Source organism: Nerophis lumbriciformis, linkage group LG09 (assembly GCF_033978685.3).
Source record: "Nerophis lumbriciformis linkage group LG09, RoL_Nlum_v2.1, whole genome shotgun sequence".
NCBI lineage: Eukaryota > Metazoa > Chordata > Actinopteri > Syngnathiformes > Syngnathidae > Nerophis > Nerophis lumbriciformis.
Window position 1 is genome coordinate 10,814,810 of NC_084556.2, and position 25,191 is coordinate 10,840,000.

The 25,191-nt window shown below is 38.9% G+C and overlaps 4 protein-coding genes across 5 annotated transcripts in view; 2 read left to right on the top strand and 2 right to left on the bottom strand.

The window, feature by feature from the left end:
• Positions 1 to 461: 461 nt before the first annotated feature.
• Positions 462 to 11,628, bottom strand: timd4 (T cell immunoglobulin and mucin domain containing 4). The gene is made up of 8 exons (XM_061961614.2): positions 11,490 to 11,628; positions 11,213 to 11,391; positions 10,784 to 10,946; positions 10,616 to 10,702; positions 7,846 to 7,928; positions 7,656 to 7,767; positions 7,546 to 7,579; positions 462 to 685 (listed from the first exon to the last, which is right to left on the bottom strand). The coding sequence occupies exons 1-8, from the start codon at positions 11,557 to 11,559 to the stop codon at positions 601 to 603; spliced, it is 813 nt and encodes a 270-aa protein (XP_061817598.1). The 5' UTR covers positions 11,560 to 11,628; the 3' UTR covers positions 462 to 600.
• An 873-nt stretch (positions 11,629 to 12,501) lies between these two features.
• On the top strand, positions 12,502 to 17,520 carry pgap2 (post-GPI attachment to proteins 2). The gene is made up of 6 exons (XM_061962620.2): positions 12,502 to 12,843; positions 13,507 to 13,675; positions 13,762 to 14,011; positions 14,383 to 14,489; positions 14,639 to 14,747; positions 16,521 to 17,520. The coding sequence occupies exons 2-6, from the start codon at positions 13,508 to 13,510 to the stop codon at positions 16,649 to 16,651; spliced, it is 765 nt and encodes a 254-aa protein (XP_061818604.1). The 5' UTR covers positions 12,502 to 12,843; position 13,507; the 3' UTR covers positions 16,652 to 17,520.
• rhogb (ras homolog family member Gb) overlaps positions 16,976 to 25,191 on the bottom strand; it is a 13,491-nt gene continuing 5,275 nt past the window's right edge. For both annotated transcript variants that reach the window (XM_061962621.2, XM_061962622.2), the window contains exons 2-5: positions 21,051 to 21,106; positions 20,794 to 20,953; positions 18,460 to 18,630; positions 16,976 to 18,368 (exon numbers count right to left, since the gene is read on the bottom strand). In XM_061962621.2, the coding sequence (XP_061818605.1) occupies positions 18,093 to 18,368; positions 18,460 to 18,630; positions 20,794 to 20,922 (576 nt within the window). In that variant the 5' untranslated portion in view covers positions 20,923 to 20,953; positions 21,051 to 21,106 and the 3' untranslated portion in view covers positions 16,976 to 18,092. The remainder of the gene's footprint in view (positions 18,369 to 18,459; positions 18,631 to 20,793; positions 20,954 to 21,050; positions 21,107 to 25,191) is intronic.
• The window catches only part of LOC133607722 (stromal interaction molecule 1-like), a 39,878-nt gene continuing 33,151 nt past the window's right edge, over positions 18,465 to 25,191 (top strand). The window contains exon 1 of the mRNA XM_061962619.2: positions 18,465 to 18,648. The gene's annotated coding sequence lies outside the window, so the exon portion shown is untranslated. The remainder of the gene's footprint in view (positions 18,649 to 25,191) is intronic.

Genomic DNA, 25,191 nt, shown 5'->3' on the forward strand with positions numbered 1-25,191 from the left:
CTCATCAGTGAAGTATAAGCATATTAAACAGTGGGATTTCTAACATTAAGGAAGATTTGTGTCATGTTTGTCCTCCTACAGAAACCATATTACAACAAAACACATATTCTTCACCCCATTTTTTTCCATTTCCATGTATTTTTGGAAAAGTTCCATGGAGCCACCAGTGCGCCGCTAAAAAGCGGCAGGTGGCTCTAGAGCCGCGGGTTGCTGATCCCCGGCCTAATTGAACATTACAACAAAAGATGGCAACTCCTGCTTTGATGGCAACTATTAGGTGTGGGTGACTCACAGGTGACTCACATTGAAAATCCTCAGTCAAAAGTTTGTTCTGGAATGTTCATGTACAGTACATACTGCGGACATACGTACACCATGTCTGTATGTGCTACACATACAATGTACAAACAAGAGCGTGAGTGTGTGCTTTTCTTTTTAAACTAACTCTTCATACACACGCATTTCATTAAAAAAAGAAACACGTCAGTTTATTCACAGTTAACATTCACATATTCAACTTTTCACAAAAAAACCATCATGCAAACAAATAATAATCAAGATAGTCAAAGTGAATGAAATGTAGTCTGTGATTGAGAAGGTCTAGTCTAGCGTGTAGATGTTCTCCTGAACTGGTCTTCTCATCCTTATCTCGTAGATGATGTGGGGGGGTTCCTCACTGGAGAAACTGAAAAAGAAAAAAAGAGAAGCCGTTCTGTCATACAATAGTAAAATGGTGCGGAAGGCGCGGTACACCTCATTGCAGGGCCAACACACCCACATTCACACATTAGAGCCAATTTAGTGTTGCCAATCAACTTATCCCCAGGTGCATGTCTTCGGAGGTGGGAGGAAGTACCCGGAGAGAACCCACACACATGCAAACTCCACACAGGGAGTTTAGACCCAGGACCTTCTCGCTGTGAGGCATGAGCACTAACCACTGTGTCACCGTGCTGCCCTAGCATGTTACAATGAAAGTAAGATAAAGTAAAAGTACACAACTTTTGTTAAGTTAAATATAAAGTTAAAGTACCAATTAGGGATGTCCGATAATGGCTTTTTGCCGATATCCGATATTCCGATATTGACCAAACCCTTAATTACCGATATCGATATCAACCGATACCGATATATACAGTCGTGAAATTAACACATTATTATGCCTAATTTGGACAACCAGGTATGGTGAAGATAAGGTCCTTTTTAAAAAATAAAATAAAATAAAATAAGATAAATAACTTTTTTTTTAATTCTTGAATAAAAAAGAAAGTAAAACAATATAAAAACAGTTACATAGAAACTAGTAAATAATGAAAATGAGTGAAATTAACTGTTAAAGGTTAGTACTATTAGTGGACCAGCAGCACGCACAATCATGTGTGCTTACGGACTGTATCCCTTGCAGACTGTATTGATATATATTGATATATAATGTAGGAACCAGAATATTAATAACAGAAAGAAACAACCCTTTTGTGTGAATGAGTGTGAATGAGTGTAAATGGGGAGGGAGGTTTTTTGGGTTGGTGTACTAATTGTAAGTGTATCTTGTGTTTTTTATGTTGATTTAATTAAAAAATAACAATACTAAAAAATAAACGATACCGATAATAAAAAAAAATGATACCGATAATTTCCGATATTACATTTTAAAGCATTTATCGACATCTCTAGTACCAATGATTGTCACACACACACACTAGGTGTGATGAAATTACTCTCTGCATTTGACCCATCCCCATGTTAACCCCCTAGGAGGTGAGGGGAGTAGTAAGCAGCATCGGTGGCCGCGCTCGGGAATCATTTTGGTGATTTAACCCCCAATTCCAACCTTTGATGCTGAGTGCCAAGCAGGGAGGTAATGGGTCCCATTTTTATAGTCTTTGGTATGACTCGGCTGGGGTTTGAACTCACGACCTACCGATCTCAGGGCGGACACTCTAAGCACAAGGCCACTGAGCCCTATAGTTATTATTATAGGGATGACCGATAATATCCGATTGTAGCTGCTGACAGAAGCAACGTGTATATTTGTTATATAATTTCAAAGTTGGTGAGAATAAATACATACAATGCATAAATATAAGTTCATATTGTACACATAATGTGATTAAAAAGTGATTTAATTGGGTTGATTCATGCAAGTTTATGTCAACTTTATTTTTGTTACAAACCCATGTAAATTGAGAGGGGAATATATTTTTTGTTCCGGTTTGGTCACATTGTTAGGGGGACAATTAATATGTGACGGAATTAAGGAAGCAGCATGAAACAACAAGTGTTTGATGGAGAAGACGTTAATGGGAGTGTCGGATTGAAAATAAACTTTATTCCCTTGGAGTTTGTGAGGCCAATGAGGTATGATTATTTCTGATATGTATGTGAAATCAATGTGTTTTATTTTATTGGATGTCATACTAATTGTAAGTTCTGTTTGCTAATTGTATTAGTTCTGACGGCATTATATTTGGCATCGTTGGTAACGTAACGAAGGTGTGGCTGAAATAAATGTCTTGATTAAGACCTCGGAGGGAGTAACGCCGCTGATATTGGCATAAAAATATAGACATCAGCTCATATCTGTTTTTCTGATACAGTAATGGCTGGATTTCAGGTGAGTGAGTGATGACCAGTGTTGGGACAAACGCGTTACAAAGTAACGCCGTTAGTTTCGGCGGTAACTAGTAATCTAACGCGTTATTTGTTATATTCAGTAACTCAGTTACCGTTACTACATGATGCGTTACTGCGTTATTTTACGTTACTTTTTATGTAGTATAAAGTGTGTTTTATCGGAGGGCTGCTGTGTCATCGTTCTGATTCTTCTTGTGTCACAAGCCGGAGAAGAGAGAGACATGCGCTCTGTGTGTGAGTGTGGGGAGGGAGGAGAGGGGGAGGCGTGTCTGATCATGGCGGAGCCAGAAGTCGAGTTTGCTAACATGGAGATATTTTCACTACTTTTCTTTTGTCGAGCACAAAGAAAATAACATTTTAGTTAAATGTAAATTGTGCTTTGGATCAAAGATCCCATCTACTGCCCAAAACAGCAATTCAAATCTGCTGAAACAAGCTATACGCAACATGCTTCGACGAAGCTAGTAAAGAGAGATAGAGACTCCAATGACACTTCACCTCCACCACCACCATTTAAGGATTAACTCTGCCTCTGCTCATCATTCAGCGCTGAAGGTACACGCACTCTGTCAATCAATGTTCCCTCTAATTGTTCATGTGTGTGAGCAAACGCAAAAAGTCCCTGAGCATTGAGTGGAGCCCATGTGAGCAACATCACACGTGCACACTGTGGCTACACCAGCAGCACACCTGTCCCAAACATGACTAAATAACAAGTTCCATCTCCATCCATCCATCCATTTTCTACCGCTTGTCCCTTTCGGGGTCGCTGGAGCCTATCTCAGCTGCATTCGGGCGGAAGGCTGGGTACACCCTGGACAAGTCCCCACCCTGGACAAGTCCCCACCCATCGCAGGGCCAACACAGATAGACAGATAACATTCTATTATTATTATAATCAAATGACAGCAGTCATTTCCATTTCTAATATAAGTGTTTAGGCACACTTACAATGACAATAACAAAAAATATTGTTTTTCATGAACTGTGTACTTGTATTGTTTGTCTGGGTGGAGGTCCTGCTTTGGAAATAGTTTGTACCCCTTTCAGACGTTGCATTTAGTTTCCATTAAAACATTCACATGTTGCACAATGAGATGTAAGCAGGGGATCATGTGTACATTCCTGCAACTTCCTGTTTGTAAAAAATATATTTTTATTAGTATGTATTTAATATATTAACAGCATTTAATGATTAATATTTATAAATTAAGATTCCTAATAAATGACACTAGAATAGGCACACATTTGATTGGTAAATCATAGAGTAACGACCTGGAATTTCACTTTATGTGTGGTGTTGGAGTTGTCCGACTTTTTGTGTGGCTGTAAAGACATCACTGGCTAAGTGCCATATGTGCATGTGTTGGCGCAAGTGAGAAAGAGCGAGCGGCTGCTGTTGATATAACAGTGATGTGTTTATGGCCGACAATAAAGAGTTTTGCTCAGTAAAGTGATGGATGGAATTCATGTCCTCGACAGACGTATTATTATATTTGAACAATGATGACGAAAATGGTTTTCTCTGTCGTGTCCGCGTCGTGTCGAAAATTGTTATACGCTTATTTTTTTATTTGATTTTGTGCGTGGCATAGATTTGTCGTGCGCAGAGGACGCTTGAGCAGTGCACAATTGCACAGGCGCGCTCCTTAGAGGGAACGTTGCTGTCAATTCTCTTATATACTCTTTCATTTTAGACTTCTAGAGTGTTTGATTATCACATCACTCTAAATGTATAGACTATAAAGTTCACAAACATAAAGAGGGATTCTAGTGGGCCAGGCCAATCTTTACTTATCTCTAAACTAAAACTGGGGAAATGTGTGTCGAGTGTTCTGGGCTTCAGACATGATTTTGTGTCAGAATTTCTTGAGGAAAAAATGCCTGGTTAGGCTTTGTGTATGTAGTGTGTGCCTTTCTTGCTTTACAGCTATGCTGTTATTATGCTGTTTGTTACTTATGTATGTTATGTTGCAGCTATTTAAAATAGTTTTGTCAATTTGTTCTGGCCAGAAACAAATTGGCCTTTGTAACATATCTTTGTCTTTGTGTGTTGTATGTAGAGCACATTGCTTAGCAGAGTTCAGTGATACAAATGTATGTCAAGTTGATCAACAGATTGTATTATTCTCCAGTGCAATAACAGTACTGAAATAAAGGCTAAAAGGGCATTAATTGGAGCTTTAAAAAAAAAAGAAGAAAAAAAGAAGTAACTAAATAGTTACTTTTCACAGTAACGCATTACTTTTTGGTGTAAGTAACTGAGTTAGTAACTGAGTTACTTTTGAAATGAAGTAACTAGTAACTATAACTAGTTACTGTTTTTCAGTAACTAACCCAACACTGGTGATGACCTCATCAAACTGCACCGTGCTTCACAAAAAAAAACAAGTTAATATGTCTGGCGTCTGTTCTTCCCCTTAGATTGCAAATATCGACATCAGTTAATATCAGTATTATGATAGTGACACTGGACAGTATCAGCATATGGGATACTGGTGAAAAGGATAAAAGTTAGGAGTGTCCCAATACGATATTGATATCGGATATCAGTATTAGGAAGTATTGGATGATATCGGCTTGCATGTAAAATCTCAGATATAATCGCTCCGATGTAAGCAGTTTTCTTGTGGTAAGCAGTTAAATGTCTTACAATAAACACACAAGGTTGGTATTTTCTTGTATTATAGTGAAGTCATTAACAAAAGGTAGAATTGGTAGGCTATAGACTACGAAGAGCTAGCATCTACACAACAGCTAAGCACACAATAGCACACAAGCCAGACAAAATGCCCTCCAATAAACACACAAAGTTTGTCTTTTCTTGTGTTTTAATGAAGTCATTTACAAAAGGTAAACACGGTGGGCTCTGCTGTAAGCTAGTATAAGCAAGCAGCTACACAACAGTTAAGCACATAATAGCACACAAGCTAGACAAAATGTCCTCCAATAAGCAGTGAAGTGAAGTGAATTATATTTATATAGCGCTTTTCTCTCGTGACTCAAAGCGCTTTACATAGTGAAACCCAATATCTAAGTTACATTTAAACCAATGTGGGTGGCACTGGGAGCAGGTGGGTATCAATCAATCAATCAATCAATGTTTATTTATATAGCCCTAAATCACAAGTGTCTCAAAGGGCTGCACAAGCCACAACGACATCCTCGGTACAAAGCCCACATAAGGGCAAGGAAAAACTCACCCCAGTGGGACGTCGTGTCAACGGCAGTGACTAAGATGGCAGAAGCTGAGATCGAACCTGGAACCCTCAAGTTGCTGGCACGGCCACTCTACCAACCGAGCTATACTGCCCACAAGGTTGGTCTTTCATTGTGTTTTTGTGAAGTCATTTACAAAAGGTAGGCTGTAGGCTACAAAGAGCTATCATCTACACAACAGCTAAGGACAAAAAAACACGCAAGCGAGACATAATGTCCTCTAATAAACAGACAAGGTTGGTCTTTTCTTGTATATTAGGGAAGTCACTTACAAAAGGTAAACATTGTAGGCTGTGATGTAGGCTAAGCACACAATAGCACACACTTGACATAAGTGACCTTAATTGAACAGTATATTTGTCAATACAAACAAGTATCAAATAATTATAGTTGCAAATTACGTTCACATGCAAAGTCTCCAATACAGAAGCATATTAGAAAGCATCCAGTAACAAACGTGTCCGCATCATTCAACTTACTGCATCATGACCCTAACTCGATGAATTATTGTGGCCACTAGGTGTTGACAAAAAAAAAATACTACTCCACTTCAACTTAAAGATATCATAAGTCCATTCCAAACGGGTAATAATAAATACATTAGTCTTTTTCGGCCGCTTGTACCCGTGACCAAAGTAAAGCCGCTGCTCCTCCACATCGAGAGGAGCCAGATGAGGTGGTTCGGGCATCTGGTCAGGATGCCACCCGAACGCCTCCCTAGGGAGGTGTTTAGGGCACGTCCGACCGGTAGGAGGCCGCGGGGAAGACCCAGGACACGTTGGGAAGACTATGTCTCCCGGCTGGCCTGGGAACGCCTCGGGGTCCCACAGGAAGAGCTGGACAAAGTGGCTGGGGAGAGGGAAGTCTGGGCTTCCCTGCTTAGGCTGCTGCCCCCGCGACCCGACCTCGGATAAGCGGAAGAAGATGGATGGATGGATGGATGGATGGATAGTCTTTTTCATGCATACTCTGTTTAAGTAATTTCACTTAATCAAGCCTTTTCTGACATTCTACACTACAAAAAAATACATGTATGATTTGTGCTGATATCGCGTCGGATCAATATCGCCACTACACAAGGCTCCAATATCAGTATCATATCAGAAGTGGAAAAAGTTGTTTTGGGACACCTTTACTATTGCTAGTTAGCTTCACACACACGGATGGGTACGAATAATTGTACTGGTGCCGATGTAAACAGTAGTAACAAGACCGAAAAAAAAGAAGCTGACAATAATGTAAACCGCATGAAAAATCAAATGAGAAATCAGCAAGTTATGATTTATTTTCACTATACATCGCATTGTATTGCCTAAAATGTGAAAGGGGCCCCTGCTGAAATGGTAGCCATGGAGGCGTTGACTAGTTATATCTATGACAACAACAAAACAGCACTTCCTCATTGTGCACCAATCAACACTCAACGGTGAGCGAGATGCATTCACAAACCCTGGAAATATCAGTGTCAATAATACAACAGAAGCAAGTTGGGGATTTTTTTTGCATACACACACTTTTGCTGCGATAATTGTAACAATTTGTTGTGGGATCTATCTCTCAAAGTGTTTGTTGAAATCTAAATTGTACCACTTTTGGGGCATTCTATGTTGGAGGTACTACTGTCTTTGTAGTTTTCATGTGCTAAACCTTCAGCCCTAATATAAAGTACACTAAAAAAGAGGAATTACTCACCAGCTGCTCCTTAAACCTGGTATGTGTAACCCACCTGCATCGGAAATAGGGTATAAAATAATCATAACTTTCTGCATAACGGCAGACTTCTTGTTTACATTCGTACGTACGCTTGAAGGCCACGGAGAGCAAAAACGCTGCCAGCATGATGAGCACAGTGAGGGACAGAGAGAGGACGGGAACATTGATTTGAAGGGAGAGGGACGCTGGAGGGTTGACCACCTAAAAAAACAGCATAAAAATCTGACAATATAGTTACAGAAATGATGGCTTTACAATTCAGGTAAGGTGGTTGCTCACAGTGATGGTGGTGGAATGCAGCATTGTTGCATTGTTCCTCTTTAGAAGGTCCAGCTGAGGCGACTGTAGCGTTTTTCTGGTTTCTACCAGCCCAAAGAGACATGAAGGAAAAGTTTGTTTTTTTTTTGTTTTTTTTTTACAAATATCCAATAGCACAAAATCTTATACACATGTCTTTGGTAAGATGTCATCATATGTTTTAACTTTTAAATTATCATTGAAAATAAAGTGCAAAAAAAAAAAAAGATAAAGTCAGTAGATTTTACAGGAAAAAAAGTGGCAGCTTAGTTGCCAAAATGTCACCGTAAAAAAAACAGTGGTACCATTTTCCATTTACGGTAATGCACTGTAAAGACAACTACAGTATGTTTTATGGACAACATTGTCAGCTCAGTCACCAGAATTTTACTGTCAAAATAACAGTGGTACCATTTTTACATTCACAGTACTGCACTGTAAAAGCTACAACTGTGGATTTGAGGGGAGAAAAACTGCCAGCTCAGTCACTAGAATTTTACGATAAGAAATACCAATGGTACTGGTTTTTCCATTTACAGTAATCCACTGTAAAAAAAAAAAAAAAAAAAAAAAAAAAAAAGTCATTAGATTTTATGGTTATAAATTGCCAGCTCATAATGTTACCATAAAAATAACAGTGGTAACGTTTTTACATTTACATTAACGCACTGTAAAAATAAGTTAGTAGATGTTACTGTAAAGAAAAAAAAAAGGCAGTTCAGTCTCCATAATTTTAGCGTAAAAGTAACAGTGGTACTGTTCTGTTTTTTTCCATTTACATGCACTTAAAAAAAAGTCTGATTTTACGATTTGATATTTTGACAGCAAAATTTTACTGTAAAAATAACAGCGCTACTGTTTTAACTTTTACAGTAAGGCACTGTAAAGACAACTGTAGATCTGAGGGTAAAAAAAACAAAAACTTACCAGCTCATTCACTAGACTTTTACAGTAAAGAGAACAGTGGTACAGTTTTTCCATTTACAGTAATGCAGTGTAAATAAAGTTTTACAATTAAAAAAACTAGTAGCTCAGTCTCCATAATTTTACCATAAAAGTAACAATGGCAAATGAATTCCATTAACAGTAATGCACTGTAAAAAAGAAAGAAAAAAAGAAGTCAGTATATTTAAAAATTGTCAGTTCAGTTGCCAGAATTTTACCTTAAAAACATCACTGGTACTGTTCTGTTTTCCATTTACAGTAATGCACTGTACAAACACTGACCGTAGATTTTACAGTAACAACTGGAAGCTCAGTCGCAAGAATTTATGTATTTTACATTATTTTCTGCATGTTAAACAAAATGATTCTCTTCCAAATATGTCTTGTTGTGTGTTGATGTTTTGGAAGATGAATTGGATTTACATGTATTCTTAGGGTTTTGTTACAGTTTGTCTGACCTTTTGGGACAGATTCCTAAAAAAAACACCTGACTGGGTAGAAATTCTGAGCCCTATGGATTACTCAAATCACACTGGCATACCTCAAGGTTCCCTGACAGTCCCGTTATAGTTTCTAACATAGTAAAGAGCAGGGGTGCTCATTACGTCGATCGCGAGCTACCGGTCGATCTCGGAGGGTGTGTCAGTCGATCACCAGCCAGGCATTAAAAAAATAGTCCTAAAAATGAGCGATCATAAATCTTCACTATGAAGTCACTTTCGTCACTTGATTGACATTCACGGCACCCGAGGGTCTTCTGGGATGACGCTGGCTGCTGCCAGCTCATTAAAATTACAGACAGGAAGGCGAGAAACACTTTATTTCAACAGACTCTGGCGCCGTACCTGTCGTCAAAACTCCAAAGACCGACTGCACAGTTGCACAGTTGCGCTAACAAAATAAGAGTCTCAGAAAGCTGGCGTGCGCAAGCTAGCAAGCTACGGAGTTTGCCGACAATGTATTTCTTGTAAAGTGTATACAAAGGAGTACGGAAGTTGGACAAATAAGATGCCAAAAGCCAACCACTTTCATGTGGTATTGGACAGAAAGGAGGACTTTTTTTCTCCTCCATTCGAAAATGCGGACATTATCAGCACCACTGTCTGATTCCTATCAATGCAAGTCATCAGAATCAGGTAATACACCAACTTATATTCTTGTCTTCATGAAAGAAAGGAATCTATATGTGTTAAACATGCTTGTATTATCTTTAAACACCTTTAACTTATTAACAATATTAACTATATGTGTTAAACATGCTTGTATTATCTTTAAACACCTTTAACTTGTTAACAGTATTAACTATATGTGTTAAACATGCTTGTATTATCTTTAAACACCTTTAAGTTGTTGACAATATTAACTATATGTATTAAACATTCTTGTATTATCATTAAACACCTTCAATTTTTTAACAATATTAACTGTGTTAAACATGCTTGTATTATCATTAAACACCTTTAACTTGTTAACAATATTAACTATATGTGTTAAACATGCTTGCATTATCTTTAAACACCTTTAACTTGTTAACAATATTAACTATATGTATTAAACATACTTGTATTATCATTAAACACCTTTAATTTTTTAACAATATTAACTATATGTGTTAAACATGCTTGCATTATCATTAAACACCTTTAACTTGTTAACAAAAACATATATTTCATAAATAAGTAAATATAAATTATATATATGAATGAGGTAGATCCCCACGACTTGATCAATTGAAAAGTAGCTCGCCTGCAGAAAAAGTGTGAGCACCCCTGGTATAGAGCAATATAGTTGTCAGGAAATGACACACCTCTCCAAGTTGTTGCCTCAGTGAGTTGAGTTGTTTTCGTCGCCATGGTTGTTGTTGGCGACGTTGTCGTCGGGCTGTTGATTGAAGCTGACAGACCCCCCCCCCCCAAAAAAAGTGTTAACAATCTGAGTGTTTTCAGTGTTTTCCATTGGCAAAGAAAATACTCACTTTTGACCACCCGCAGGTTCATGATCACTTTCTTGTCATTGAAGAGCCCGTCGATGTCCACCCTGCAGCAGTACGGCCCGCTGTCGGTCCGCCGCACGTGAAGGATGTCCAAGTCCATCTGTCCCTCCAGGACGTCTCCTGTCAATCGGTACCGGTCTTCCGCCTGCACGAGTCAAAGTCAAGCCTCTTTCATACCGTTTACGCCGTCTTTTACAAGATAATCATTCTATATTTAACACAGAGTCAATAATTGTTGTGGGTATTTTTGTTACCTCCTGTTTCTTCTTGGTCTTTGCTTTATAAGACATTTTCTTTAAATTGGCCTACAGTATAGGGCACCAATGACCGTGCCCCACAAATTCTGCCTAGCAACAAGCGTGCATGATAGAAATTTGAGTTAAAAACATTTTTTTTAGCAGAATCGCTGACCTCAGAGATGACGCCGTTTTCATCCGTCTGGATGAGGATGTTGCTGCACCACAGGGTCCCGCAGCCGCGACCCCAGCAGACCCGACTCAAGCCAAAACGCTGCACCGAGTACTCACAGGACAGGGAAGCCACGCCCCCTTCTGTCACTCTGAAACAGGAGGCCGGAACCAAACGGCCACCTGGCCAGGCCGCAAAGTTTACCATAATAATGCATGCCAATGTACAGTAGGTTTACATGTCGTATTTGTGTACATGGTGTCATCAGTCGGCGTCTCACCTGACAGGAGGAGGAACACGGCGGCGAAGGTCTGAGGGGTACAATGGCAGCGAGGCAACGCCGAGGCCATCCTGATGTGTGTGTGGTCATAAATGACGCACGCCGACACACACCGACGCACACTGGTCGCGCTTCGTGAGGGTGTGTGTGTGTGTGTGTGTGTGACAGACAATAATAAAGACTTCATTGATTCCATTCTGAATGTCGGCTGTGTGTTTGTCACCCTTTATGTTAATTAATAAAATGCCAAATATGATTATGTTAAGCTCAAATGAAATGTATGATACAGCATGCGTTCACTTTTTTGTAGATTCTATACACAAAAATACATAAAATATTAATCCCATTTTCCAGTGGATTATTATACTCGAGTCTTTTTCATATTATGATGTATGGAGAAAAAGATGATAACTTAGTAATATGTATATATCATTGTGTTTGGTTTCTTCCCCATTGTTTGTTTTGCACTTTAAATGTACTTTATTTTACATGATGTATTTTCTGTTGTTCCCAGTCTAAAATCTGAAGAGAAATAATACTGCAGTTGCTGACAGAAATTAATGAACTAAAGTGATAGAAGGAAATCCGGCGTACAAAAGGACTTTGTGTTTCTGCAGGCACACGCACACGCACACGCGCGCGCGCACACACACACACACACACGCACGCACGCACGCACACGCACGCACGCACGCACATGCACTCAATGGCTGGCTGTGTGGCGACGTCGCAGATGCACAAACTACTCCATTATTCCCCCCAAATGTCCCCTCTTTCACTTCACTGTTTTATCTCTTGACGACGCACTGAAAGGCATTTTAACATGACAGACCCAGAACGCACTCAGAAATGATTTTGTGTGCACAAGTTGGAACGAAAAAAGCTGAACTAAAGCCTTGTGATGTGGAAAAAGTGGCATTAAAATGAAACAGACGAACATATAACTAAAAGATAGGGTCATAGAGATACATCATAAAGGGGAAAACAGATGATTATGAACATCCTCTAATTCATTTCCGTAGAAGGCACACATGTGCTTTTATTTTGAAGTTCCAAATCGGAAGCTGCTCCCGAAATAGACATCGATTGCTATCGTGAACTTTTACAGTCCGTAGTAGATATGCCACTCAAAAAAAAAACGAAAAAGAGTAACTTTTTAGCGTGTCATTGACACCAAACTAATCCGACCGGTTGCTAGGAAGTCCAAAGATTACTTTTAAACCGTCTAACTGGTTATAATCTGCATTTCGTGCTGTTGCTTGCCCGTATGTAGTTTAGCTAGCTATGTAGCTAAATAGATTATATCACAGGTTAAAAGAATGCACTGGGATAGCAAGCCGAGAGAGCAGTAAAGGTGAGTGTTTGCCGTCTTTTAGGGCGATATTCCATATTCGCATCATTTCGGGTCGCCGTTAGCAGGTAAACGTCACAGAACGTGATGTCACGTGATCGGGTTATCGCCATTAATAGACGGTAATATTTGTTCTGTTACTGTCAACGTAGATTTTGGTATGATATGGTGTACTTCCTGTGTTGAAAACAAAATGAACAATGTGAACAAATGGCTAGATATGATATTAAAGAGATAATACAATGATTGGTGAATAACCCATGGATAGGTAAATTAAATAAGGTAATTGCACATTGTATGGATTGTTACAAATCCAGCAAGCGCTTTTTGGTAAATGATCAATAAATTAATATATTGCTGAATTTATTGATGCTGTGTTGATTGTTGATGCCATTACTACTTTCCTGACTGCAAATTGTTTGTGTGTTGTGTCTTTTTAATTGTTCTGTAGTTGTGAAGATGTAATCTTCTGTATTTGTCCACTTCCTTGAGTAAACCTAACATGTACTTTACTTCCCTAAAAACTGGTGAATTAAAATGTATTTAATTGTCAAAATATCACTAATAAGTGGCCATTCAGATAATGTGAATATAGCAATTGTCTAATTATAGCAGAGTCACCGACAAAGGATGTCTAATAATTCCTCCTTATATCCAATGATTCAGGATGCTTCAGGGCCCGTACGTAAGCCTGGACCGGGACCGGCCCCTTGTCCGGCTCCCCTACACCTCCTTTACCATCGGGACACTTGTGCTTCCTATTACTGGACTTGTTGTCTCCCTCTTTATTTCTTTGGTGTACCATTTTGAAGATGCCATATACACACACTGCCATGTGAGTTTAGTTTAAACTGTTAAAAAGCGCCGTGTTTTGTACTGTGCGCGTGTGCGCTACCTGAGCGTCTCGTCTCTTCCCGCCAGGTGTCCAACTACCTCCCGTCCATCAGTGGCGCTATCAGCCGCATACCAGAACGCTACATCTGGCGCTGCTGCATCGGTTTGCACTCTGCGCCCCGATACCTGATGGCCGCCTCCTATTTTAGCTTCTACCGGAGCCGCTTCGCCGAAAAACTTCCTGAGCTGATCCTGAGCGGGCTGGCGTTGTTATGCAACCTCACTGAAAACTCCGCCTTGCTGCTGCTCACGTATGTGGCATCCACAGAAGACTACAGTGAGTAAAATACACTTTCTTATCCCATAGTTTGCGCATTTGAATTGAACACTGTAACATTAGTGTTGTTCTTTTAACCACAAACCACTCGAGACTAAATGAAAAGGGTGCCTACTGGTTGTGACCACATAGTGTACTCAAATAGGGATGTAAACTGCATAATAATGTATGTATGTAATGATAATATTAAGCCCATGCATAGTTTCTGTACTGATGTGGGATCTGAACCCAGGTTTTCGTTGTGGCTTGTGCAGCCTTACGAGACACTTGTGATTTAGGTCTATATAAATAAATATTGATTGATTGATTGATTGATTTAAAGATGTTTACCTATCACCACTAATAGCATTGTTTTTTTTTCTCTTTTGCAGCTGTTCATAAATACGCCTTCTTCGTTTTCATTGTGAGCTCACTGCTGCACATGCTCATAACATGCCGACTGTGGCATGTCATCAAGAAGCACTATGTAAACCCAGAGGTAATATCAACTCATTGTTAGATACAAATACCCCTTAGATGACTACTATTGTGATTCAGTACTTGATTAGTAAACATTATGTCACAGAAAAGAAGCAGTTTGCTTTATTTTCGCTGTGATGATGATGGAACACTTTGTTTTCATGTCAGGAGGCGACGTCGTACAAGTGGAAGCTGCGCCTGTTCCTGTTCAACGTAAGCTGCTGTGTGGCGGCTGCGTACTTCTTCAGACGCCACAATAAGCACTGCGAGACCGGAGGTGAGAACATTGTGTTTTGGCAAAGTCCATACAAATATGTAGGTACGGTTTGACAGAAAGACATATCTTCCTCACTTTTGGGTAAAAACAATTCTACAGTTAACTATAAATCATTTATATTCAAGTGCTGTTCCAGCTGATCAGAAACCTTAAAAAGCAACAGCAACTGTACAGTCCAGTTCCTTATCTTTAGTAAGAGATTAACTGTACATGATCTAAGTGATTATGTTGTAACGAGGCTCCTGCACTTTGGTAAAGTTTGAAGTTGTTTTTTTTGCCATTTAAATATGTAAGTTATAAAAAAAAAAAAGTCATGAATATTCATATAAAATTAATGTAGCCGTGAAAGTTTAATAATAAGGTTGCTTGAATCAAATATCTAAAACTATACGTACATATAAAAATGCAAATGGGTTGTTTCACTTGAATAGCGGCAAACCTAACTTAAAACACTTGACTCAACTCAAATGTCATAATGTCATCAAAGCTCACTTTTATACATTCACACACACCACCAGTATTTTGGAACAAAGATGAGGTGATAGAAGAAAGGTAAAATATAAATATATCTGTGGCAGCATAGGAGAAAGTTATGTACACATTTCCCTTTTGCACCTCATTGCACATAACTGTGGTGCGTTCAAGGACCCTTGATTAAAGTTAGTTATAGTTGGTTTTTAAAGACAGAGAAAAACTTAACTCCTGGGAGATGCTATAATAATAATAGAATCATAAAAATTATGACCTATTATTATGATTCATATTATCCATCGATGATGGTCCAATGTGTATCAGATAATCTCTACTTCACTCTAAAGCAGAGGTCTTCAACAGGAGTTTCACAAACCCTAGGGGGTCCACAGAGGTACAGGATGGGTGTCGTGAAATTTTATGTTGATTTTGAGTTTTTCTAAAATATAACTATTTGTATTTTCATTGCAATTCACCCACAAAATGTATATATCTTTAAATACACATTAGTTTATAATTGCTTGTGGAATGGCCACCCTGCTGGTTTAAAATAAAAACATGAATAAATACTTATATTATTATATTCATGGTAGCATTTAAGATAGCGAGCAATCAGAGCTGTAGTGCCTGCTGGCGATTAGCAACACTAGTTTTTAGCCAGCGATTAGCGCATTAGTTGCCAGCTTGCTATGTACAGGTCAGGGGTCCCCGCTCTGTCTCTTCTTTAGTTTGGGGGTCCTCGGCCTGGAAGACCTCTGCTCTAAAGTAAAGGTAAATGTGAAACTTGACATACTTACTGTATAATCGTAATAAGTGAATAATTACATTTTACATGGTTATTTAAATTCACATTCTGGCCACTTTATATTGCATTTGTAAAAAAAAAATTAAAATAAATATATATGCAGTAGGAAATGGATGGATGGATATATGATATCATTATAAATATTATTTTTTTGTTTGTTTTTTCAAACAGTATTGCCCGCTGTCGGTCCGCCGCACGTTCAAACAACACCAATTTATTCAGGGGTGTTTATCTAGGTATGTTAATCCTATCTTTAAGAAGTCAATAATCTAATTAAGGTTTACATAGATAATTTTTTAGTGCATGTGAACATACCACGTGTGTGTGTATGGGGCGGAAACGTTGGGTTTCGGGTGGAATGGCTGCTCATAATATGTTAAATGCACTGTAAGAATGTTTAAAATCAGCACTGGTATGTCTTTGTATGTTTCGGAAAGTCTCCTTCCATAGCCAAAACCCCCGCCACTTCATTGACACTGCATCTCTGCCATCCCCAGTCTACACGCTGTTTGCTTTCTGCGAGTACCTGGTGGTCTTCTCCAACATGGCCTTCCACGGCACGGTGCACTGGGACTTAGGAAACCACATGGTCATGGTGGCCCCTACGCCTGAAGACAAACGATACTGAAACGACAGTGGACTCTTTTTAAAAACACGTTTTCGACTGTGAACCCCTTTTAAAAAAAAAAAAAAAAAAAAAAGAAGAAGAGAGAAGTGCGGACTAAACCACAACATTCCAACAGCCCTTGTACTGCCTATGAAGTGTTAAGTTGTTATATTTTTCTTTTTTAGCAGACAAAAACAGAGGAAGTGCTTGTTTAACCAAACGTCCTTAACGTGGAGAACCTAAAATTTTCAAATCTACGGAATGTGAATGTAAAAATGACGCAAAGAGTAAAACAGTATGATCAAATGTCTTCACATTCACAAAAAAAGAAAAGTCACTTTCAAATCCTGTGCACAATTTATTCAACATGAAAACATCCTTCAATGTGTCACATGTTACCAAGCAGCGGCCCTAGTGGCCACCATTGGTACATTTCCCTTCGGCGCTGTAAAAAATGAACTCTGACATCTCATCGGCGACTGGAGAGAAAGTCCAGAGAATCAGCAGACAGGAAGAGGAAGCGACCTCCGGCCTCTTTAGGAGACGTTGTGAAGGAGAAGGCGACATCCTGAGAGAGCGGACAATTCACGCCACAGCATGTCCGATTTGCTTCTCAAGACGTTTCCTCCTCAAGGCCTCTGCAGGAAATGTTGCTGTTGTTGATTCATTCCGTCTGCTTTCACGTCTTTGGACAATCAAAGAAAATCTGAGAGAAATTGTTACATCTGAATAATTTGTTTACAATTTTATTTAACCTATACAACTATACTATTGAATATAATTTTTGATCGGTAATCAAAAACAAATCATCCCTCTCGACTAATTGGATTACTTTCCTCTGAGATTTTCTTTTCTCGTAACATTTAATTAAAATTATATTATAAAGTCTATTAAGTTGTATTATTTTTATGTAATGAAATATTTTTGTATGGGCAGATCTTTCTGTGTGGAGTTTGCATGTTCTCCTCGTGACTGCGTGGGTTCCCTCCGGGTACTCCGGCTTCCTCCCACCTCCAAAGACATGCACCTGGGGATTGGCTGATTGGCAACACTAAATTGGCCCTAGTGTGTAAATGTGAGTGTGAATGTTGTCTATCTGTGTTGGCCCTGTGACGAGGTGCCGACTTGTCCAGGGTGTACCCCGCCTTTCGCCTGAATGCAGCTGAGATAGGCTCCAGAAAGACCCCGAAAGGGACAAGCGGTAGAAAATGGATGGATGGATGGAAATATTTTTGTTTAAATGGTTTTCCCTTATCTGCTTTTCAGCTAAGTTACCAAATATGTTATGGAAGTTACAATTTGCATTCTCCTTTTTCAGTTTTAATTCAATTAATTAAGGTGAGGAAGGTCCATACTATTTTTTTTTTTTAAACTTAAAACTGAAATTATCACAATTTTAAACAATAAAATCAAGTCTTTAAAGCTCAAATCAGCCTAATTCGAGCCAGTCGGCGCTTTGGTCTTAGAGCAGCACGCAAAGCTTCTTGCCGACGACGGGCTCTGGGTTGAGAAAGGCCCTCACGGCCTCGGCGAACACGTCCTTAATGCCCTCCTGGTTGAGGGCGGAGCACTCGAGGTAGCGGACGGCCTGGATCTGCCGGGCGAGTGCGGAGCCCTGGTGATGAGTGACGGGCACCTGGTTCTGCTCCTTTAGCTTCCTCTGGATCTCGGCGTTGTTTCGAAGGTCGCTCTTGGTGCCCACCAAGAGGATGGGGACGCCGGGGCAATGGTGTGACACCTGTGGACACGTGACAATGTAAGTAAACGCAGCACTAAGTCATTAAACGTCAATCAAACGGACACGCCCCCTCTCGATAACACAGCCTGACCTCAGGATGCCATTTGTGTTTGACATTCTCGTAGGAGGCGGGGCTTGAGATGGAGAAGCAGATGATGAAGACGTGGGTCTGCGGATAGGACAGCGTCCGCAGCCGGTCGTACTCCTCTTGGCCGGCCGTGTCCCACAGGTTCAGGCTGATGACTCTACTGTCCACTGTCACCTGAACGCACCACACACAGTAAGTTAATGCAACAATTAACACCTCTATTAAATGAACCATCCATCCATCCATCCATCCATCCATCCATTTTCTACCGCTTATTCCCTTTGGGGTCGCGGGGGGCGCTGGGGCCATCCAGTTTTCAATATAATCGGTGGATGTGTGAGCTACAAGGACAAGTAACAGCTGGAGTCCCTCATTAGAGTTGGGTCAAAAAAACATCTGTGGCTGTAGGCAACCTCCTAAAATATTTTGTTAATCAACCACACAATATGTGATGTGCTATATTATAACTGTATGCATGTTTGAAATAAACTAAACTAATTCCTAATACAAGATGGCAGTAACTGCATTTTAAGGTATCATGCGTGGTCAGCATCAAGCAGATTTATATTCACCTGCATGCACTTTAAAAAGTTGAATGTAAATTATACATGTTAATGAATGACCATCTGTTTTCCTTTCCACTTTCTCATGTACTCAAAATTATTAATATAGTAAAACAATTACCTTTATATATATATATATAATGAGTTTTAAAAACTTCTGAAATAAGGCCTCGTTTAGGTAAATACTAAAACTCCCCGCCATTGGTTGTCGTAGCACGTGTCACAGTGAACCCTGTTAGATTCGCCCAAAAGATCTGGTCTTACCTTACATACAAGGTTTAAGGTTAATTTAGTTATATAGCACAATTTTAAAGCAGCCACTACTACTCCAAAATTCTATTCATACAATACAGCTAAACACACCAATCAATAAAATGGTAAAAACTAAAATAAGAGTACACATACTGAACAAAATAAGCACTATAAATGAAATGAAATAAAGGCTATCCATTAAAATATAAAAATGTCCATAAATATGTCCAGCTCAGCTTGTTTTAAATTCCAGCGCAAATAAGTGTGTTTTTAAAGAAGATTAAAAGTCTCGAGAGATGTAGCAGCTCCGGCAGTTAGATATCGACATAACTTTGTTTTCCAAGCACAGTAAGAGAGAAGGTGAGTGGGATGGACAGTGCTGAGAAGATAAAGCGGATGCTATGTATTGAATTAAAGCAAGAAATCATTAAAATGATGACAGTGTGTGTCACCAACTTGGCTAAGCAATTCGAGCTAGTCTGCATCATACGGAAGCAGAATAAGTCTTAACGCCATCTAAGGATGTTAAAATAATCTCTAAATGAGGGATACTCATGATCCATGAAAAAATGGAAAAGCTGCTGATGGAGAAACAACTTGAAAAAGATAATGTGTAATTCCACTCTCCAAGGTAAATGCTGTACATTAGTATACCTTATAAATCTACTGTAGTTGTTAGTACGACATTCTATTGTATTGTTTTATTAGGGCTGTGAAATTATTGTTTTTAATCAGATTAATTACATTTTGGAGTTTGGATTAATCATGATTATTCACAAGTGATTACTCGCTGGCATATTACATTTTTTCCAAAGACCCCAATATTTGTACACAAATGCAATTGTTATCGTCAGAATGTCATCGAGTAATGTTTTTAAACATTTTACTTGAACGCATGTCATTTATTAGTACAAAACTTGGTAACAGTTGTACCTAAAGTTCTTTCAGGCTGTATTTTCGAGTGAAATTTGTCAACGAGCACACCAGTCGTAGTCTAGTCACTCATTTTTGTACTGATTTATGCATTGATCTGATCACTGACCGTATAGCGGTTAAGGTAAAAAAGCTTGTAGAATCAAATTAAATTGCATAACGAAGGGAATAAGCGGTAGAAAATGGATGGATGGATGTAGGTGTGTTCATTATTAATGCGATATTTTTTTGTGATTAATCAATTTTAACAACTACAATTATTTTACTTCATAAAACATGTGTAGTTGTCAGAACTACATTCTATTGTATTGTTTTATACAATATTTTTTAATGTAAAAGTTAGTTTTTCTTTTAAAATGCATGTTACATGATAAATTTGTGCTTTTTGGAGGGGGCAAGAACCGATTAATTTCAATTAATTTCATTGGCGAAGTTGATTTGAGATAAAAGTGCTCTGAGATTAAAGCTACGCCACAGAACCGATTAAGCTCATGAGTTGAGCTTAATCGGTATCTGTGTACATATGTGCATAGTTTTTACTATCTCGTTTCCATACTGAGCTGATAAGGAATGATTGGCATGCGCACACCTGGCTGCTGTAGTTGTCAAACACAGTGGGGATGTACTCTTTAGGAAAGGCTCCAGTGGTGTAGGAGATGAGTAGGCAGGTCTTCCCCACAGCGCCATCGCCCACGACCACACACTTTACTGTTTGCATGATGACCTCCGACCCCGCCCTCTTCAGAAACCTGCAACATGTCCAACATGAGCCTGCTTTGTTCCAAGTAATGTTAATTTTCGCATAGTAACAGTAGACAAGAGTAGAACTCGTCTTCGTCTGGTTACCTTCCGCCCGATTGGATCAATTGTTCAGAGACTCATTACGTCCCATCGTCTGGCTCCTGAGAGCAGGGAGAAAAGAGAAGAATAGGTCCTTGTCAGTTCCAATTTGCTGCTGAAAGTTCCCTATAAACACAGCAAAACTTAAAGGGGAACTTAATTTTGGGGGAATTGTGTCTATCAATCTACAATCCTTATGTAAGACAAAAACACATGCTTTTCTTTATGGATTCTAACTCATAAATAAACGCTAGCAAAAGTCAGCTAACAACAGAGGCAATAGGATTCGCTCTATTTTGCCTATAAAGACCTCTAAAAAACATCCAATATACTGTACCTCCATCAACGTTTCATATACGCGCTGTGAATGTATATATAATTTAGTAACAGGCACATTCATAATAACATGTAACATTTACAAATTTTGCCCATTTTAAGCATATGGCAGCGCATTCATTTCAGACGCATCACAACGTTTGCTATTTCATACCTGCCAACTACTCCGGTTTTCCCGTAATTAGTACGGTTTTCATCAACCTATTCCGGGTTACGGTTGCAGTGATAAAAAATACGGTTTTTCATTAATTAAAAAAAAAATTTTTTTTTAAATGCGCGAGGCTATTTATAGCACCGCTGCCAAGCACGAGGCACCTGTTGCCATTGTTTCCAAACGAGCGAACGATCATGGAATCAGCCGGAGAAAAATCGCAAACGAGTCTTAAACCGAAAAGAAAACTGCAGTCATTCCGTGAAGAATATTCAAAAGCGTATCCGGGAATAATTATCCGTTCCAAAAAGGGTGAAAACTACGCGAATTGCACCTTGTGCAGACAAGATTTTTCGATCGGACACGGAGGAATTAGCGATGTAAAAGACCACGTTGGGACAAAAGAACACAAGTCTAATGCCGTTGCTAGCGATACAAGTGGAAAACTTTCAACGTTTTTCGGATTTTAGCCACAAAAAGGTAATGACACCAATGTTATCTATTGGAATTGTTTAGTACTGTTATACTGTTAAAAGTGTTTATACTATTTATGCTTTCAAGTCCAAGTTGAAGAAATCTTGTTAAATGTTGACAGCATAACTACCAAAATACAGAAGTATGTCCTTAATATTTTTGCAGTGCTATTTCTGTTGAAAAGTTAAAATTATTACATTAGAGATGTGATGTGCCACTTTTCAAGTGTCTGATGGCTTAAATTAATTTTCATTAATTTTTCATATTTTGAATTCTTTTGAAAGGCTTACAAAAAACTACATTTGAATTGTAATTCCATGCTATTGAGAGGACTATTAATTTTAATGAAGTTAGCTTACCATGTTTACAGTATGATAATTGTGATAGAAATGTGAATTTTAGGCACAGAATGTTTTATACAATTGAACAAGGCAGTAGATTATACAAGCTTGGACAGAAAGTTAATAACGACACCAATTTTTTTTTTAATGGAATTGTTTAGTACTGTTTTACCATTTGTTTACTGTAAAAAGTGTTTATACTGTTTATACTTTCAATTAACAAATTGAAGTCTTGTGAAAGGTTGACAGGATAACTGGCATTAACTGTCAAAATAATTTCAAACTATTGAAGTTAGCTTACAGAATAAACATGTCAATCAACCCATATGATTTTTGCTGTAATATTTTTGTTTTGAAAAGTCACTGTGACTGATAGAAAAGTGATGGTTTTAGCAACATTTTAACCTGTCTGAATGCTAATAATCATTTTGCGTCGGGGGGCGAAGCCTGAACCCCCCACCAGGACTTTGTCCTGGACCTACCGGGGCCTGCGGCCCCTGGACCCTGGCTACTAGGTTTTTCTGATTTCAAAAGTTGGCAGGTATGCTATTTCTTATAACAACTACTAACGACAGACTCCATCAGAGCCAACAACGACTTCTTTTGGGACAAATGATGATCCATAACCTTATATTTTTTAGCCTAAATATAAGGAGGATGAACTACAGGCTTTAGAAGCTGAGTGATAAACAAATCTAGCATGTAGCAGTATTGCTAAGTGCGAAACAGGACATACAAACTACGAATATAATAAAACAATCACTTCTTTACAATGTCTGCTCTCACTGGAATGCAGACTGATGGGATGTTTATATTTTCAGTTTAAATGAAGAATTAATCATAATCCTCACTGAGGTTTAAAAAAAAAAAGAAAAGAAACATCAGCCGGTGATGAGCATCTTTTTGTATCTTTCTTGCCATCTTCGGGTCTAAGTTACATTTCAAAGGCAAGCAACTTCTCAGTTGATGGCCACAACCTTTTACTATACAAGTGAGAGGCATGATGTATAATTTTGCACCAACTTTTACTAACCCGGAGGCAATACAGCTGCTCACCGACTCAGTATGTCAATAAAGCAGCATAAACTAATTACCTCTCTATGGTCACAGTGCCACTAAAAGTAGTTCCTTGGCATTAGTGCTTATAAAAAAATATAGCTAATGCAGTACTTGGCTAATATTCAGGTCACGGGATGTAAATGGGGTATTGTTGGCTTTTTTAAAAATGTTTTTTAGAGGGCTTTATGGGCACAATAGATTACTCCCATTACCTGCATTGTTAGGCATCTTGTAAATGTCATTAATTACATATTAGAATGCATTTTAAAAAATTGGGCTTACATAAGGATTGTGAATGATAGGAAGAAAAAAAAGAAGTGCAATCCCAATTTAAAATAATCACTCAATCGCAGACGCTGCTTTATTATTCACTTTTGCTGAATAATTTTGAAATATTTGGTTATGTGTATAGTTCGCATGCAGAAAGTGATCATATTATTCCAGCGGAGTCTGTGCCAAGAATGAAATACAAACTGTGAGAATGCGGCTCGGCCCAGACTCCGGGGATGTGACCCCACCCTTGCCTCACTCTTTCTCGCTCTCTGGGTGGAGGTATGCTGATCTCACTCCTGCTGCAAGCCAGAACCTCTCATCTTGCACGTTTTATTATGTGAAAAAACAGTCTTCTACAATTATTTAATGGGGTTTTCAGTATGTTTGATAACATGCGCTGAAGTGACATGCAACTTCAGCAAAACTGCTTCCTCGGCCTTGTGAGAAAAGATACCAGAACGTCTGAACGGACTCCACCCTGCTGGCGTAGCTTCATCCACCAGGCTGCCAAAATGCCTGCCCACCCCCGCTCTTTAGTCACCAAAAAATGTTGTCATGCACCAGTTAAAGGGAAATCATTTTACACAAAACAAAAGCACAGGCAGGAAAACATGTCGTCAAATAGTGCCTCTCCACTCTAATAAATGCCGTACCCCAATCAGTTGCTTGTGCACCATCTACTTAAGTCAAATTTATGGTTTCCCAAAAAGTTAAGAACCACCCACACTCTGTGCTATTTGTCCCAGTCCATTTGAGCGACATTGCTAACCAAGACAGCAGCACCCACCGAGCCACATAAACCGATGAACCATACTGTGGAGTCTTAAAGTTCTTTTTTCCCTAGGATACTCTCTAATGTGGACACTCCACAGGGTTGTGTGATACAGTACTTATTAGTTCCACCCACTCTGCTTTGTTTGGCTTATTTTCTCTATAAAAGTTATTTTTATTGCCTCCTAAGGTTCAGCTTAACTTGAAACATAAATGTGTTTTTTTATAATATTGATGTTTAATATTATTCATTGCCTTTTGCTGGCACGGCGCCCCGTTCTGTCCTCCATCAACCAGGAAGTAGCCTGCTACCTTGCGAATGGACAAACAAATATGGAATGCGTTTTTAAAACTCTTTTAACCCTCAGGGGACAAAGGCTGACTTGTTTCCCTCTTGGTAAATATTTGCTGTATTTTGGCCATATTTTGTGTTGTTACTTAATTGTACATGATTTTTCCCAAGAAAGTTTTTGTTGAATTTTTAAATTTCAATGTCCGATTCGTTTACACGTGTACGATACACTGGCAGTTATTTAACAATACACCATAGCCTAACAGGACATGTATAGGTGAAACTCAAAAATTTAGAATATCGTGCAAAGGTTTGTTTATTCTAGCAATTAGATTTACAGGGTGAAACTAATGTATGGCATGGCTCATAACACGCAACTCAAGATATTGCAAGCCTTCTTTTGATATCATTGTTCTGTATACGGCGTGGCGCAGTGGAAGAATGGCCGTG